This window comes from Oryctolagus cuniculus, chromosome 5 (assembly GCF_051225735.1).
Source record: "Oryctolagus cuniculus isolate XC-2025 breed Fujian yellow rabbit chromosome 5, ASM5122573v1, whole genome shotgun sequence".
NCBI classification, from domain to species: Eukaryota; Metazoa; Chordata; class Mammalia; order Lagomorpha; family Leporidae; genus Oryctolagus; species Oryctolagus cuniculus.
The window spans coordinates 133,440,913-133,456,307 of NC_142871.1; the positions used below are offsets into that span (position 1 = coordinate 133,440,913).

A 15,395-nucleotide genomic window follows, 5' to 3' on the forward strand; every position below is an offset into this window, starting at 1 on the left:
CTCTTTCCTTTGTTGAGCAGAAGTTCTGCAGTTTGATGAAATCCCATTTGTCTGTTTTTGCTTGTTTCCTGTGCTTTTGGGTCTGATACAAAATTCTTTCCCATTTCAATGTTCTGAAGCATTTCCGCTATGTTTTCTTCTAGTAGTTTCAAGTTTCCAGGTCTTGGGCCAGCACCGTGGCTCACTAGGCTAATCCTCCGCCTTGTGGTGCTGGCACACCGGGTTCTAGTTCTGATCGGGGCGCCAGATTCTGTCCTGGTTGCCCCTCTTCCAGGCCAGCTCTCTGCTGTGGCCAGGGAGTGCAGTGGAGGATGGCCCAAGTGCTTGGGCCCTGCACCCCACGGGAGACCAGGATAAGTACCTGGCTCCTGCCATCAGATCAGCGCAGTACGCCGGACATTGGAGGGTGAACCAACGGCAAAGGAAGACCTTTCTCTCTGTCTCTCTCTCACTGTCCACTCTGCCTGTCAAAAAAAAAAAAAAAAAAGTTTCCAGGTCTTACATTTAGATCTTCAATCCATTGTGAGTTGATCTTTTTTTTTTTTTTTAAGATTTGTTTATTTTACTTGAAAGGCAGAGTTAGAGAGAGGAAGAGAGCAAGAGGGAGAGGGAGAGGGAGGGGGAGAGGGAGAGGGAGAGGGAGAGGGAGAGGGAGAGGGAGAGGGAGAGGGAGAGGGAGAGGGAGAGGGAGAGGGAGAGAGAGAATCTTCCATCCAGTGGCTCACTCCCCAAATGCCTGCAGTGGCTGGAGCTGGGCAGGCTGAAGCTAGGAGCCAGGAGCTTCATCTGAATCTCCCACATGGATGCAGGGACTCAAGCACTTGGGCCATCTTCCCCTGCTTTTCCCAGGCACATGAACAGGGAGCTGGATCAGAAGTGGAGCAGCTGGAATTTGAACCAGCAACTATATGGGATGTCAGCGTTACAGGTGGTGGCTTAACCTACTACACCACTGTGCTGGCCCTGTGAGTTGATCTTTGTACATGGCGAGAAACAGGGATATCCTCTTCTAGCACCAGTTATTGAAACCACTGAGTTTTTTCCAATGCATGTTCTTAGTACATTTATCAAAGATCTCTTGGCTGTAGATATGGGAGTTCACTTCTTACTGTTCCATAGGTCTGTGTATCTATTTTTATGCCAGTGTCATGCTGTTTTAATTACTATAGCTTTGTAATATACTTTAAAGTGTGGCAGTATAATGTGTCCTGTTTTGTTCTTTTTGCTCAAGATTGCTTTGGCTATTTGGGGTCTTTTGACATTCCATACAGGTTTTAGTAGTGCTTTTGCTACTTTGCAAAAAACAAAAAGTAAATAAAAATTAAAAATGTTACTAATATCTTGATAGGGATTACATTGAATCTATATATAGGTTTTGGTAGCATAGAGATTTTAATGATATTGATTTTTTTTTTTTTTTGACAGGCAGAGTGGACAGTGAGAGAGAGAGACAGAGAGAAAGGTCTTCCTTTTGCCGTTGGTTCACCCTCCAATGGCCACCGCGGCCCTGATATTGATTCTTCTGATCTATGAATGTGGAATGTCTTTCCATTTCTTTGTGTTCTCTTCAAATTTCTTCATCAGTGATTTATAGTTTTCATTGTAAAGATCTCTCACCTCTTCGGTTAAATTCATTCCTAGGTATTTTATGTATTTGTTTATTTGTGGCTACTGGAAATGAAATTGCCCCTTATTTCTTTTTCAGATAATTTGCCATTGGTATATAATGGTGCTAATGATTTTTGCATGTTGACTTTGTGCCCTAGAACTTTGCTGAATTTGTTAGTTTAATAGCTTTTTGGTGCAGTCACTGAGATTTTTATATAAGATCATGTCATCTGCAGACAGTGACAATCTGCTTCTTCCTTCCCAAGTTGGATGTGCTTTATTTCTTTCTCTTGCCGAATTGCTCTGGCTAGGACGTCCAGCATTATGCTGAATAAAAGTGGTGAAAGTGGACTTCGTGTCTGACTCCATCTCTTCAAGAAAAAGCTTCAGCTTTTCCCCATTCAGCATGATACTAGCTGATGGGCTATTATACATGGCCTTTCTTCTTCTTCTTCTTCTTCTTCTTCTTGTTTTTAATTAGGCAGAATTAGACAGTGAGAGAGAGAGAGAGAGACAGAGAGACAGAGAGAAAGGTCTTCCCTCTGTTGGTTCACCCCCCAAATGGCTGCTACGGCCAGTGCTCTGTGCTGATCTGAAGCCAAGAGCCAGGTGCCTTTCCTGGTCTCCCATACGGGTGCAGGGCCCAAGCACTTGGGCCATCCTTCACTGCCCTCCCGGGCCACAGCAGAGAGCTGGCCTGGAAGAGGAGCAACCGGGACTAGAACCCGGTGCCCATATGGGATGCCGGCGCCGCAGGTGGAGGATTAACCCAGTGAGCCACGGCGCTGGCCCCTATTATATATGGCTTTTCTCACGTTGAGGTATGTTCCTTCTGTCCCTAATTTGTTCAGAGATTTTGTGAATTTTATCAAATGCCTTTCCTGCGTCTAGTGAGCTACTCACATGATTCTTGTCCTTCATTCTGTTCTGTGGTGTTTCCAGTTATTGATCTGAGTATGTTGACACATCCTCGCATCTCTGGAATGAATTCCATCTGATCGCGGGGAACCATCCTGTTAATGTGCTGTTGGATTAGATTTGGTAGTATCACGTTGAGGAATTCTGCACCTGTATTCATCAAGGACACTGATGCGTACCTTTCTTTCTTTGTTGTTATGTTCTTGTCTAATTTGGGTATAAAGGTACTGCTGGTTTCTTCTATTTATTGAAAAAAATGTTGACTTGCTGTATATTGCCCTGTTCATGTTGAGGTACATTCTCTCAATGCCTAATTTATCAGAGATTTTATTATGAAGGGATGTTGGATCTTTATCAAATATTTTTTCTGCATCTATTGCTTAATGTCTCTTCTGTTTTTTTTTTAAATTTAGGAGCTAGGGGCCAGTGCCATAGCTCACTTGGTTAATCCTCCATCTGCGGCACTGGCATCCCATATGGGCACTGGGTTCTAGTCCCGGTTCCTTCTCTTCCAGTCCAGCTCTCTGCTGTGGCCCAGGAGGGCAGTGAAGGATGGCCCAAGTGCTTGGGCCCTGCACCCGCATGGGAGACCGGGAGGAAGCACCTGGCTCCTGACTTCGGATCGGCGCAGCGCCGACTGTGGTGGCCATTTGGGGAGTGAACCAACAGAAGAAAGACCTTTCTCTCTGTCTCTCTCTCTCTCACTGTCTACAACTCTACCTGTCAAATAAAAAAAAAATATTTAGGGGCTGGCACTGTGGCATAGTAGGCAAAGCCTCTTCCTGCAGCACCGACATCCCACATGGGTGACAGTTCATGTATCTTGGATGCTCCTCTTCTGATCTGGCTCTCTGCTATGGCCTGGGGAAGCAGTAGAAGATGGCTCAAGTGCTTAGGCCCTTGCACGCATGTGGGAGATCTGGAAAAATTTCCTGGCTCCTGGCTTCAAATTGGCCCAGCTCTGGCTGTTGCAACCATTTGGAAAGTGAGTCAGAGGATGGAAGACCTTTCTCTCTGTCTTTCCCTCTTTCTGTAACTCTACCTCTCAAATAAATAAATAAAATCTTTTCAAAAATTTTAAGAAGAAATGGAGCCAGCGGTGTGGCATAGCGAGTAAAGCCGCCATCTGCAGTCAGGCATCCCATATGGGTGCGGATTCGAGTCCTGGCTGCTCCACTTCTGATCCAGCTCTTTGCTGTGGCCTGGGCAAACAGTAGAAGATGGCCCAAGTTCTTGGGCCCCTGCACCCAAATGGGGAGACCTAGAAGAAGCTCTTGTCTCCTGGCTTCGGATCAGCCCAGCTCCACCATTGCAGCCATTTGGGGAGTGACTCAAAGGATAGAAGACTCTCTCTCTCTCTCTCTCTCTCTCTCTCTGCTTCTGCCTCTCTGTAACTCTGACTTTCAAATAAATAAATCTTTTTTAAAATTTTAAGAAGGATTGATATTAATTCTTTTTTTTTTAAAAAGATTTACCTATTTATTTGAAAGTCACAGTTACACAGAGGGAGAAGGAGAGGCAGAGAGAGAGAGAGAGGTCTTCCATCCACTGGTTCACTCCCCAATTGGCCACAACAGCCAGAGCTGTGCCAATCTGAAGTTAGGAGCCAGGAGCTTCTTCTGGGTCTCCCATGTGGGTACAGGGGCCCAAGGACTTGGACCATCTTCTGCTTTCCCAGGCCATAGCAGAGAGCAGGATCGGAAGTGGAGAAGCAGGACTTGAACTGGCGCCCATATGGGATGCTGGCACTGCAGATGGCGTCTTTACCCACTACACCACAGTGCTGGCCCCAATTCTTCTTTTTTCTTTCTTTCTTTTTTTAAAGATTTATTTATTTATTTGAACATCGGAGTTACACAGAGAGAGGAGAGACAGAAAGAGAGGTCTTCCATCCGATGATTCACTCCCCAGATGGCCACAACAGCCAGAGCTGCGCCAATTTGAAGCCAGGAGCCAGGAGTTTGTTCCAGGTCCCCCATGCAGGTACAGGGGCCCAAGGACTTGGACCATCTTCTACTGCTTTCCCAGGCCATAGTAGAGAGCTGGATCAGAAGAGGAGCAGCCGGGACTAGAACCGGTGCCCATATGGGATGCTGGTGCTTCAGGCCAGGGCGTTAACCCGCTGTGCCACAGCACCGGCCTCCCCCCCCCCCCCGCCCCCCATTTCTTCTTTCAATTGTGTGAAGCTAGCTGGTCCTGGGCTTTTCTTTAATGGGAGACTCTTAATTACTGATTCAATCCCACTGTTCATTATTGGTCGGTTTAGGTATTGTGTTTCTTCATGAGCCAACTCTGGTGTTTGTGCCAGGAATTTGTCCATTTTCTTGAAGTTTTTCAAATTTGTTGCCATATAATTGCTCATAGTAATTTCTAGAAATTCTTTTTATTTCCGGCGTGTTAGTCATAATGCCTCCCCTTCTCACTGTGGTTTTATTTATTTGACTCTCTTTTCCTTAGTCTAGCTAAGGATTTGTCCACTGGGTTTGCATCTTAGGGCCCAGCTCTTCACTTCTTTGATTTGTGCGTGTTGTTTTTAAAAGGCAACTCTTCACACCACTAAAAAATAGCAACCTGTCCACTCCCAGAGACTTCCCAGTACAGCCTGGGAGTCAGCTCCAAATCTCTTCAAGGAGCAGTATGTCTGGATGCTACAGAAAAAAAAGCTGACAGTTCTCATATATCTCCTTCTTACCTAGTACAGACAGTTTAGATGCACAGCTAATCAAATTAGTTTCTTTGCGTCAGTACCGTGGGGTTTTTGCAGTCAGTTTATCTCCACTTCTCTTCCTTTTGCTCTGGTTGGTGATGGCTCGGGTTCAGACATCCTGAACACTCACTTCTGCACTCAGACTACACCTGACTTTTGTTGAGAACACGTTCCTTTGGCAGGACTTCCTTCTTTTATCTTCTGGTCTTGTTTTATCAAATCTTATTCCTAAAGGAAATCAATTCTCTCTTAAGTGAGTCCAGTTTCTCTTTGGTTTGAGGCAACAGGAGGTTTTTCATAGCAGAAAGAACTTTGGCCCCTGGATTGAGCTGGTTCTAGGCTCCTGGCTGTGATCTGGACTAGTCCAAGCTGATGTGGGTATTTGGGGAGTGAACCAATGGATGAAAGATTTTTTTTCTGTCTCTTTTTCTTCTCTCTCTTGCTCTCCCTTTCAGATAAAATGAAATAGATAAACATTTTTTAAAAAACTAAGAATGCTGGCTGGCAGCTTAGAGAATGCATGCTGTCCTGGCTTTGCTGCTTATTGTCCACTGACCCAAGGCAAATTGCTAAATTGCACTAGATCTCATTTTTCTCATCTATAAAATGAGAGGTTGGGGGGCCAGCACTGTGGCACAGTGGGTTAAAGCCCCAGCCTGAGGCGCTGGCTTCCCATATGGGTGCTGGTTTGTGTCCCAGCTGTTCACTTCCAATCCAGCTCTCTGTTATGGCCTAGGAAAGCAGTAGAAGATGGCCCAAGTGCTTGGGGCCCTGCACCCGTGTGGGAGACCTGGAAGAAGCTCCTGGCTCCTGGCTCCTGATCAGTGCAGCTCTGGCCATTGTGGTCATTTGGGGAGTGAACCAGTGGATGAAAGACCTCTCTCTCTCCCTCTGTCTCTACCTCTCCCTGTAACTCTGCCTTTCAAATAAATAAATATTTTTTTAAAATATGAGAGGTTTGGAAGAGACTAACATTAAGGGCTTTCCTGTGAATGACATCTTTTTTTCCACCTGATTTTCTTTTTCTTTTTTTAAGGTTTATTTATTTATTTGAAAGGCAGAGTTATAGGGGGGGAAAGGGTGAAGAGAGAGAGAGAGATCTTCCATCCATTGGTTCATTCCCCAAATGGCCTCAATGGCTGAGGCTGGGCCATGCTGAAGCCAGGAGCCAGGAGCTTCATCCAGGTCTCCCACGTGAGTGGCAGGGGCCATCTTCTGCTGCTTTTCCCAGGCCATTCGCAGGGAGCTGGGTGGGAGGTGGAGCAGCTAGGACTCCTAAATGGAATGCGGACATCACAGGCCACACTGCCAGCCCAGACTCAGGTGTTCTTGATCATCTCTTGTCTTTGGGACTTTTTCACCTTAGGTTGTTCCGCTGGAGTGTGTTCTCATCTCCCAGCCTTGTACTGTAGTTGTTACTTTAGATTTCATTCAACCCATATTATCAAATAACTTCTACATACAAACTGAGTTGGGTACATCCACATACATTTTCTTCTTGAATTCTCACAGCCGCCCTGAGAAGACAGGTCCTATTTTCCCCTGAGAGTCTAGGGCTCCCGGCTTTGGCCTGGCCCAAGGGCTCACAGCTAGTAGTTGGCCTGAGCAGCACTTGAGCTTAGCGCTTCCGGCTGTCATTCTTCACCCCTGTCCACAGCACAGGCACGCTGTCCTCTCCTCTGTTGCCTCCCTTTTTTGTTGAGGCACCGTGTGCTCTGGTCCTAGGAGTCAGCCATGCACCTTGGCCTCTGTTGATGACTCTGCTCCCTCTCCAACATGGGGCAACGGTGGACACCTGTAGCTTACGGCCTGCACAGGGTCATGGTGCGCTTTTATACTTGCAAAATACGGCTTTCTTTGTTCCCTTTGTAATTGTTCCATACCTTATCAGAGGCAGGCATTATGTGTGGCTCGCTTTACAATAAAAACTTTAGCCCACTTTTTAAGAATCCCATTAGTCCATTCTTGTGGGAGGCTGCCATTCCATTTCAGCTTCTTCCTACGTGGGATTTTTGCTTTCTCATGGCTTGTCATTTAGAGTGTCTGGTGTGGCCCTTCACCACAGCTTTATCATGTACCACACTGGGGTATTGCTTTCTTGTTTCCTTGCGGTGCAGAGTTGTTTTGTGTCTTCTGACATTTTATCTCAGTGTCCAGGCCAGGAGTCTACTGAGTCTTTGAGTGTTACTGTTAATATCAACTTGCTTTGCCCCCGGGGATCTAGATTGGATGAAGCAAAGTTTTGAGATCAGCATCTGATGCTTACTCACCTGATACTAAACATCTGGTGTTTAACCAAAGCCAGCTACAGCCCTGAACATGACCCTCAGGGCTCCTGAGTTCGGCACCCTGGTCTGACTTACCCTCTCTGAGTCACGTCTTGCCTCCTCTGCTCAGGAAACTCGATCGGGGAGCGAGCTCACATGCAAACACTGAGCAATAAAGCGAAGGTGTGGTTGCTTGTGAGGACTCTCCAGAGTGTTCCCACCACACCTGTGCCCATGCTTGCCGCACGTGTGAACCGTCTCCCTGCTGAGACTCGGAGCACCCCACCCTCACTCCCTACCCGCACACAAAACAGCCTGACTCTGTCTTGTGTCCCCAGCACTTTAGACATTTGTTGGCATAGTGAAGGCCACTCATCCCATATTTCTTGAGCAGAAGTGAGATGCAAAGGTACATGTGGCCCAGACAAGGGGATGGCCAAAGGGTCTGCACACTCAGCTCACTAGAAGGCCCGTTCCCGGTGAGTGCGGCACTCACTGATGCTGATTTACTCTCTCCCTGCAGATGTGCAATGCTTTCCAAAACGCCAACATCTTGATGCTCATCGCAGGCTGTCACTGTGAGTACCCCTCCCTCATGAGAGGGCGGCGCTCCACACCCTGGGTGCCCTGCTCCCTGGTGTCTGACGCTATGTGTGTCCTGGTTTGGTTTGTAGCTTCTGTGGTCAGGGCATTCGAGAAGAATGATTTCTTTGATGCCGGCATCACCAAGGCCCAGCTCTTCCTCTCCCTCCACGATGCTGTGCTGTTTGCCTTGTCGAGGAAGGTGGCAGAGCCCTCTGAGTTAAGCCTGGACGAATCCGAGACTGTGATACGGGAAACCTACTCAGAAACAGACAAGGTGGGATGACGCAAAACCTTGCGGGTGGTGGGAGGCGGGGCTGAGGTGGAGGGAACACCTGATCACGTGGAGATGAACCTTGTGCAGGAAAGGTTTTACAGTACAGCTGTGCCAGTGTTTGTGCTCTCTTACCCGCTGATCAACGGCGGTGGGCCTGAGCCCCCAGTGTCCCCACGGCCCTGGCATCCGGATCAGATTCAGGACATCTCCCCAGCTGAAGGGAGAGTTTACCCAATCCAGGGGGACCTCAGGGATGCTTTTACAGCAGTCTTGGTAGAGCCATACCAACTGCCAAATATTTGAAATACCTTCCCTAGCTATTCTTTTAGGACCTGTCCCCACCTCACCCTTGGAATAATGACTAAAACTAGCAAACCAAAAGATTTGCCAGTCTAGTACTTTGCCTTTTTTTTTTTTTTTAAGATTTATTTATTTATTTGAAAGGCAGAGTTACAGAGAGAGAGACAGAGAGGTCTTCCATCCATTGGTCCACTCCCCAAATGGCTGCAACAGCCAAGGCTGAGACTGTCTGAAGCCCGGAGCCAGGAGCTTCATCCAGGTCTCCCACATAGGTGGCAGTGGCCCAAGCTCTTGGGCCATCTTCTGCTGCTTTTCCAGGCCGTTAGCATGAAATTGGATCAGAAGTGGAGCAGCCGGGACCCATATGGGATGCTGGTGTCATAGGCGACTTAACCGGCCTTGCCATAACACTGGCCCTGATACTTTGCTATTATTACATTGTGAGGAATGTAAGATTTATTCAACCTAGCCAAATGCAAAGGGGAATGATGCACAAGTCAGAATTTTCAGTCATTTATTAATACTAAGTAAAGACCTGGGTGTACTTCAACATTTTCAAATCAGTGTCTGTATAGGTCAAAGGTTTCCCAAAAAGGGAATTAAAACTATTTTCTAATGACTAGAAAGGATTTTCCATTCTAACCCAATTCTTTGACTTCCATATTTCAAAAATGTTTGAATTTTTTATGACAAGAAAAGTATTGCCAAAATAATACCTGTTTTTAAAAATTCCAAGAAGTAGGGACCAGCGCTATGGCGTAATAGGTTAAGCCTCAGCCTGTAGCGCCAGCATCCCATATGCGCACCTCTTTGAGTCCCAGCTGTTCCACTTCCAATCCAGCTCTGCTGATAGTGTGGGAGAGCAGTGGAAGATGGCCCAAGTGCTTCGGCCCCTGTACTGGCATGGGAAACACAAAAGAGGCTCCTGGTTTCAGAATGACCCAGTCCTGGACATTGTGACCATTTGGGGAGTGAACCAATGGATGGAAGACCTCTCTCTGTGCCTTTCCCTGTCTGTCTGTAACTCTGTCTCTGTCTGTAACTCTGCAAATAAATAAATCTTTTTAAAAAAAATTCCAAGAAGCAATACAAAGGGGCCAGCATTGTGTCATAGCAGGCTAAGCAGCCACCTGCATTGCTGGTATCCTATATGGGTGCCAGTTTGAGTTCCAGCTGCTCTACTGCTGATCCAGGGAAAGCAGTGGAATGGAAGATGGCCCAAGTCCTTGGTTCCCTGTACCCATGTGGGAGACCTGGATGAAGCTCCAGGTTCCTGGCTTTGGCCTGGCCCAGCCCTGGCCACTGAAACCATTTGAGGAGTGAACGAGAGCATAAAAGATCTCTTTCTTTCTTTCTTTCTTTCTTTCTTTAGATTTATTCTTATTTACTTGAAAGACAGAGTTACAGAGAGAGGTAGAGACAGAGAGAGAGGTCTTCCATGCGCCAGTTCACTCCCTAGATGACTGCAACAGCTGGAGCTGCACCGATCTGAAGCCAGGAGCCAGGAGCTTCTTCTGGGTCTCCCTCGAGAGTGCAGGGGCCCAAGGGCTTGGGCCATCTTCTGCTATCCCAGGTCATAGCAGAGAGCTGGATCGGAAGTGGAGCATCCGGGACTCGAACCGGCGCCCATATGGGATGCCGGCTCTTCAGGCCAGGACATTAACCCACTGCGCCACAGCACCGGCCCTTCTTTATTTATTTATTTTTTTAAGATTTATTTATTTGAGAGGTAGAGTTATAGACAGTGAGAGGGAGAGACAGAGAGAAAGGTCTTCCCTCCGTTTGTTCACTCCCCAAATGGCCGCAATAGTCAGAACTGTGCTGATCCAAAGCCAGGAGCCAGGAGCTTCTTATGGGTTTCCCATGTGGGTGCAGGGGCCCAAGTACTTGGGCCATCTTCCAGTGTTTTCCCAGGCCACTGTAGAGAGCTGGATTGGGACTAGATCCCACGCCCATGTGGGATGCCGGCACCGCAGGCAGAGGATTAACCTGCTGTACTATGGTGCCGGCCCCTAAAAGATCTCTTTCAAGCATGCTCTCTCTCTCTGTAAAACTAAAAAAAAAAAAAAAAAAAAAGGAAGAAGAAGTAAAATAAAATCTAGGGCTGTAAAATGCATCCTCTTCCTTCCTTCCTTTTTTTTTTTTCCTCTTTGCTCTTTGTTTCTTTCTTTGCTTTGTGCAGAATTCTCACAGGTTATTTGTCTCTGCTTGTCCAGGATGTTTCCCCTGCTAACTCAATTTGAATATATTTTTTTTCTCTTCCACTCTACAGCCCAACCCCATTGATAAAATCACAGACTCAAACCCTTTGAGTAGGAAGGGACCTCAGAGCTCATCAGGTTCCCTCCCACCTGGAGCAAGAATTCTCTCAACGTCTTGGGTGGTCCTTGTGAGGCTTAGAGACTTCCATTGGTTGTCAAACTTTGGTTTGTGTCAGCTTCACCTGCACATGCTGTTAAAGACTGCTGAGCCCCTCTGCATGTCCCCATCCCTTAGATTTCTGGCTCAGCAGGTCTGGGCTGGGACCTGAGACTGCACAGCTAACCAGTTACCAGGTAACAGGCTGCTACTGGTACAGGAACCACACTTTTGAGAACTACTGCCCTCTAGATACAACATACATCCTTCACGATTCTGGTACCTCAAGCCCTGTTATCTCCTAAAATTCTTTGCTGAAAACTTAAATTTAATGAGAAACTTTTAACCCACCCAATTGTATTTTCAGAATGACAAACCAGGAAGTAAAATTAGTGGTAGTTTTCTAGAAAGTCCCAAAATTTCAAGTCCGGGCTTCTTCAATTCACCGGAGCCCATAGAAGAGGAGTTGTCAGAGTTTGATCTGGAGCTGGAACCCGTGCTACAGTCGGAACAAGGGACTAGACTGGGCCATGGCCTAGATCTGGACCAGGAGATGGAGCCCGAATCTGAGGCAGAGCCCAAAACAGAGTTGGAGACCCAGCCAGAGCCCAAGCCTGAAACGGAGAACGAGGCGGAGATGGACAGGGAGCCTGCGTCCACATCCAGGCCCAGGATTTACAGCCAGCCTCGGCGCCACTACCAGCCTGTGTATCACCCTGTGGTTCCCAAATCCCAGTCCCAGAATCGGTCGTGGTCCACGGAGAAGAGACGCTCACAGAAGGATTCATACACATCCGAGGGCCACAGCAAAGAGATGAACTGAAAATGAGGGATAGAGGATCTTTGACACACCCTCTGCACACCAAAGGGGCTGCTTGGTTATGAGACCTGGACTGGACACAAGCCAGCAGGCTTGCAATGGGCCTCTGGCCTTCTTCCTCGCTGTGGACTGGGATTCCACTCGCAGATCTCACTACTAAATGCCAGGAATGACCCCCGAACTCCTGATCTGGGCTCCCCTCCTGTCGTCCTCAGCAGATGCTGTAGTGAAGAGTCTTCTTCACACACCCCACATCTAGGGCTTGTGCCAGACCATCCCTAACTCCCTCCTCGCGTCTGTTCCCCTTTCTCCAAAGAGATGAGGCTCAAATAAAATATATAACTCTAGTTCTGCTTGCGTCCTTCCTGGACCTTCTCCCTTCTCTGTATTCTGTCTCCTTAAGGAAATGCCAAATAAGAGGGATGCCAGAAGGGAGTAGACAAAGCAGGGAACAAGTGAGCAAGAAAAAGAAGTCAGGTGGAATGTGTGTATCCCATGCTTGGTGAAGGTGTCTTCATCACACTGACTGTGGAAGTGGGAGAAACAGGCAGGTCAGGCCAGGCTAAAGGTAAGCCAGCCTGTGAGGCTTATAGTACAGGACCTACCAAGCCAAAGGCACTTTTGCTGTCATTCCAAGAGGTCAAGATCCCATTTATCCTGCCTCTGGTTTCGTAGGGCCAATCAGCAGTGCCTGATGCTGAGACTGTTACCTTATGGAACTCTCACTGGTCTGCAGGTGTGCATCTACCACTGCCTCTTTTTACAGTCTGGGATCAGTACTCTTTGTGGACCAAACTGAGTGAAAATCCATGACAGACACACACCTCCTAGGAGGTTAAAAGGATGTGAGTTGGAGAAGAGTACTGAGAGTAAATGACATTCCCACTGGGCATTAAGAAGAAGCAGAAGAGGGCACGTATGAATTTTTTTTTAAGATTTATTTTTATTTATTTGAAAGAATTAGAGAGGAAGAGAGGAAGAGAGAAAGAGAGAGAGAGAGAGAGAGAGAGAGAGAGAGAGAGGTCTTCCATCCACTGGTTCAGTCCCCAAATGGCCACAATGGCCAGAGCTGAGCCGATCAGAAGTCAGGAACCAGGAGCTTCTTCTGGGTCTCCCACTGGGTACAAGGGCCCAAAGACTTGGGCCATCTTCCACTGCTTTCCCAGGCTGAAGCAGAGAGCTGGATTGGAAGAGGAGCAGCTGGGACTCCAACTGGCACCCATATGGGATACTGGCACTGCAGGCCGGGGTTTTAACTCGCTGTGCCACAGCACTGGGCCCTCATATGAATTTTTTTTAAAGGAAGCACACAACACCATCTATAAAGTTATTGAGCCACGCTCCCTCAGACTTACCCCTAAGGGTAGAGCTAAAAACTTGCCATGGGACTACAAATCCCGTTAAGTTGGCAGGTACCAATGCCATCTTACTAGTTAAAGTGATCAGTTTAAGTTCATAATTAATCATAAAGATAAGATTAAGTGTCAAAGGGATCACATAAATAAGATCTGTGTCTGCTAATAATAATTGATAGATTTAAAAAGGAGAGAATGATCCAACATGGGAAGCGAGATACACAACAGACTCATAGAATGGCAGATGTCCTAAACAGCACACTGGCCTCAGAATGGCATTAAGGCATTCAGATCTGGCTAAAAAGCCCATGAGAGTATCTCAGGCATGGAAAGCCAAGACACTGTGGCAAAAAATGACCTAAATGAAAGATCTCTGTGAGTGAGATCCCGGTGGAAAGAAGGGGTCATCAAAGAAGGAGGTACCTTTCTCTGAAGGGAGGAGAGAACTTCCACTTTGATTGTGGCCTCGTCTAAATAAGGTCGGAGTTTGTGAACTCAAGAGGCTTCCATAGCCTTGGCAGCTCATGACAAGAGCCTCGGTTGATTACTGATATCATAAATAAGAGTGCCAATTGTTAAATCAACAACATGCTCCCCATGTAGGACCTCTGTCCTTACTGTGTTGTACTATGAGAATTAATGGTAAAACTAATCTTAAAACAGTACTTTATAGTTTGTGTATCTGTGTGGGTGAAATCTTTACTCAGTATAATGGGATAGGTGAGGGAGTAGGAAATGGGTGGTTTGCAGGTGGGAGGGTGGTTATGGGGGGGAAGAACTGCTATATCCAAAAGCTGTTCTTTTGAAATTTATATTTATTAAATAAAAGTTTTCTAAAAAAATAAACTTATTGTGCCAAAAATTTGAAATTGAATGTTATTAATCCTCTAGATCTAATTTCCAGGTTATAGGAAATCTGTAAATACAGGCAGCAGCAGAACATGTTAAATGGTACCAATGAGAAGAAATTAGCAGAATTAAGAGAACAGAACAGGACATATGAGCCAGATTCTTTAACAAATAGAAGGAAAAATAACATCACAACAACAAAGAGGGAGCAGGAACCTGTAAACTAAGAGATGTAAGAGTCATATCAATTAAATGCAATATGTGAAACTTATTTGAATTCTGATTTGAAATGACTAATTGGAAAAGAACATGAGAAAATTTCCACTTTTGAGTAAAATGTAATAGGAAGTGATCATTCTCTCTATATCATGAGAAAAAAATGATTTTAAAGATTTGTCTATTTGTTTGAAATGCAGTGACTCAGAGAGATCTTCTGTCCAGTGGTTCACTCCCCAGATGGCTGCAACAGCCAGCTTGGGCCAGGCTGAAGTCAGGAGCCAGAAACTCCATCCAGGTCTCCCATATGGGTGGTAGGGCCCAAGTACTTGGATCATCTGCTGCTGCCTTCTCAGGTGCATTAGCAGGGAGCTGGCTTGGCACAGGAGCAGCTGGGACTTGGACAGGCGGATGCTTATACGGGAAGCGAGTGCTGCAGGCAGGCAGCAGCTTAATCCTCTAGGGTATAACACTGGCCCCAGACCTTTTGCATTAAATGTGATTATTGATATGGTTAGGTTTGTGTCATCTTCCTTCTATTTGCTTCTGATTTGTATCATCTGTGCTTTGTTTACTTTTTCATCTCTCTTTTTTGTCTTCTGCTTGAGTAAATGATTTATTTTAGTGCTTCACTTTTATCCTTTTTGTTGGATTACTAGCTATGACTGTTGGGTTCTTTTACGGGTCATTTTAGGGTTTATACTATGCATCTTTAAATTATCACAGTCTACCTTCAAACTAGAATATACGACTTAAAATAGTTTATCTCCATGTCTTCCCTCTCAGCCTTTGGTACACTGTCATACATTTTACTTCTACATATGTCAGAAGCCCCCCAGTACCTTGTACATTGCTATTCTTTTTACTTTAAATAATTATCTGCATAGAAGATGTAAATAGGAAGAAAATTTTAAATACTTACCTACATAGTCAACATTTCTGTTGCTCTTCATTCCTTGTATGACTCAATATTTCCACCTGACATCATTTTCCTTCTACTCAATGAACTTCCCTTAACATATATTGTAGTGTACGTCTTTCAGATGAGTGTCTTTCAGATTTTCTCTTATCTGAAAATGTATTTTATTTTTGTTTTTGAAAGCTAGTTTTAGTAAGGATCGAGTTCTCGGTTGACTAT

At 46.0% G+C, this 15,395-nt stretch overlaps 1 protein-coding gene across 2 annotated transcripts in view; it reads left to right on the plus strand.

Annotated features, from left to right (window-relative positions):
- The window catches only part of SLC26A8 (solute carrier family 26 member 8), an 89,180-nt gene extending 76,647 nt beyond the window's left edge, over positions 1 to 12,533 (plus strand). Inside the window, exons 16-18 of one of the 2 annotated variants that reach the window (XM_089334017.1) lie at positions 8,024 to 8,078; positions 8,175 to 8,359; positions 11,385 to 12,533. In XM_089334017.1, coding sequence (XP_089190143.1) covers positions 8,024 to 8,078; positions 8,175 to 8,359; positions 11,385 to 11,840 — 696 coding nt within the window. In that variant the 3' untranslated portion in view covers positions 11,841 to 12,533. The remainder of the gene's footprint in view (positions 1 to 8,023; positions 8,079 to 8,174; positions 8,360 to 11,384) is intronic. The other variant, XM_089334018.1, reaches the window with a different exon arrangement.
- The last annotated feature ends 2,862 nt before the right edge of the window (positions 12,534 to 15,395 follow it).